General features: G+C 48.6%; 1 protein-coding gene across 1 annotated transcript; it reads right to left on the reverse strand.

Moving 5' to 3' along the window:
• Window positions 1–426: 426 nt before the first annotated feature.
• Window positions 427–1,853, reverse strand: EAH_00051990 (hypothetical protein, conserved; the record flags this gene model as incomplete). Its single annotated transcript, XM_013394102.1, has 2 exons — window positions 427–579; window positions 852–1,853. The coding sequence occupies 2 exons, from the start codon at window positions 1,851–1,853 to the stop codon at window positions 427–429; spliced, it is 1,155 nt and encodes a 384-aa protein (XP_013249556.1).
• Between the last annotated feature and the right edge of the window lie 925 nt (window positions 1,854–2,778).

Genomic DNA, 2,778 nt, shown 5'->3' on the forward strand with positions numbered 1-2,778 from the left:
CCGCTCTTGCTGCTGCACCTGCAGCACTTCAACTGTCTTTTCTATTATCTTTTCAACGGGTTTTTTTATTATCTTTTCCTGTCAAGTAAACAAATATATATAAATAAATATATATATATATATATATATTTATATTTATATCTTTGCTCAAAGTAATAGACAGAAGAGACAGGTAATAAAAGGAGACACATAATCAAAGGAGACAGTAAATAGAGACAGAGACAAATAGAAAGAAGAGACAGATAAAAGGAGACAGCAAATAAAAGGAGACAGCAAATAAAAGGAGACAGCAAATAAAAGGAGACAGCAAACAAAAGGAGACAGCAAATAAAAGGAGACAGCAAATAAAAGGAGACAGCAAACAAAAGGAGACAGCAGATAAAAGGAGACAGCAAATAAAAGGAGACAGCAGATAAAAGGAGACAGTTAATTGACCTGAAGTATGAATTTGGGCACTTGGACAATTTTTTCTTTTTTGACGATGTGCGGCACTTCTACGATTTTCTCCTTGAAGTATATTTGAGGGACTTCTGTCTCCTTCTCTATAACTTCAATGCGGGGGATCTCTACGACCTTCTCCTGCGGTGTACATGCACCTCAGACAAGCACTAGTCAACTGTGCACACTAACTAGCAGCAACAGCTGCTGCTGCTGCTGCTGCTGCTGCACCTGCTGCTGTTGTTGTTGTTGTTATACCAGCATCGGCAGCAGCGATAGAAGTCGCAACAGCAGCAACAGAAGCAGCAGCGGAAGCCGCAATAGCAGTACTAGAAGCAACAGCAGCAGCAAAAGCGGCAGCAGCAGCAAGAACAGCAGCAGCAGCAGCAGCAGCAGATTTTCGTCAGCCTTACAACTATGCGCGGCTCGCAAAGAAATTCGGTGGGCAAACAATCATCTCCTTCAGAATCCTGCTGCTGCTGCAACATCTGCTGCTGCTGCTGCTGCAGCATCTGCTGCTGCTGCAGCAGCAACATCTGCTGCTGCTGCTCCTGCAACATCTGCTGCTGCTGCTCCTGCAACATCTGCTGCTGCTGCTCTTGCAACATCTGCTGCTGCTGCTCCTGCAACATCTGCTGCTGCTGCTGCTGGTCCGAGAGACTGCTGCTGCTGGCAGCACAGTTGCTAAAGAGGGAATGAAGCTGCAGCGAGTCTCGGCAAAGGGCCTCATTAGCTGCATTCGAGACCCCTAGGGACTGCTGCTGCTGCTGCTGCTGCTGCTGCTCCAAGGTATGCTGCTCTGGTGTCTCCCCACCAAGGCTGGGCAGATCTGACAGCGGGATGTCTCCGTACACCTGTTCGTACTGCTGCTGCTGCTGCTGCTGCTGCCCTCTTGACTCGTATGCTTCGTGCTGCAGCGGGCTTATCTCCCTTATATTCTGAACGAGGTGCTGCTGCTGCTGCTGCTGGTGCTGCAGGTGCAACAGTTGCTGCTGCTGCTGCAGCTGGAGCTGTTGCTGCTGCAGCGTCGTCCACTGTGTGCCGTAATGTGGTTGTTGCTGCAGCTTGTATTGACTTGGCGAGGCAGCAGCAGCAGTAGCAGCAGCAGCAGCAGCAGCAGGAGTAGCAGCAGCTCTGCCATCATCGAAGTCTGCTGGAGGAGAGGGGGAGAAGCAGCAGCTGTAGGGTGCTCTTGTGCTGCTGCCTCCTGTGTCTCCTGTAATTGCTGGTCCGAGCCGCTGCTGCTGCTGCTGCATGTATTCAGCAGCAACACCCATGTAAGACTTAGCCCCCCCTGCAAGCATACTTCCGTGTGTGCTGCTGCTGCTGCTGCTGTAGGCCAGAGGCTTTGACAGGGGAGAGGGGGCCCAAGAGGTAGGGGCGAAGGCATTGGGCACAGAGACGATACCCTCCATCCTTTCTGCTGTTCTGCTGCTGCGGCTGCTGCTGCTGCTGTTGCTGCTGCTGTTGCCGCAGCTGCTGCAGATGGATCTGCTGTTGCTGCTGATGCTGTGCTTGGGTCTAGCGCTGCTGATAATGCCCCTCCTGCTGCTGCTGCTGCTGCTGGTCCTGATGCTGCAGCCGCTGCCGACCACCGCGGCTGCTGCAGCAGCTGTTGCTGCTGCTGCTGCTGCTGCTTGTTTCCGTCCTTCTTTGTTCTATGAGTGAAGAAAAAACTCAGAAATTGTGGGCATAGAACCCTTAAAAGGTTTAAATAATTCCCTGGAGGCGGAGTAGACTGCTGCTGCTGCTGCTGCTGCTGCTGCTGCAAGAGGCTGCTCCTGGGGCGGGCCAGGGTCAGCTCAGCAGGGGTTTGAAGTGTCTGTGTGCTTTGTCTGTGTTAAAAAGAAGCAAAATAAACAATTAAATTATTTATTTCAATGAAAAAATCAAAGAAAAACAAATAAAAATGAACAGCTGTTGCTGCAGCAGCAGCGCCGACCGGACTGTACAGACAGCTGGGGGCGAGTTAAAAGGAAGTAGAAAGCGAATATAAATAATTTTATTTATTTATTAATTAAAAACAAACAAACTGCATTTATTTTTCATTGAATTATTCATCAAAGACAGAAGCAGAGCAGCCAGCAGCAGACAAACAATTTGCTGGTTTACCTACCGAAGGCTCTGCTGCCCTCTCGTCGGCATTGCTGCTGCTGCTGCTGCTGCTGCTGCTGCTGCTGCTGTTGCTGCAGTCTACTCTCCATACAGAAGCACGACGTGGTGAAGCGGTGAATTTTGAGGGTTTCTCTTAGATATTATAATTTATTGAACAGTACATAATATATATAATATATATTATATATTATTGTGTATAATATGTAAAAGATATATTATTTTTAA

The sequence above is a fragment of the Eimeria acervulina genome, genomic scaffold (assembly GCF_000499425.1).
Source record: "Eimeria acervulina Houghton genomic scaffold, Eah_scaff915, whole genome shotgun sequence".
NCBI classification, from domain to species: Eukaryota; Apicomplexa; class Conoidasida; order Eucoccidiorida; family Eimeriidae; genus Eimeria; species Eimeria acervulina.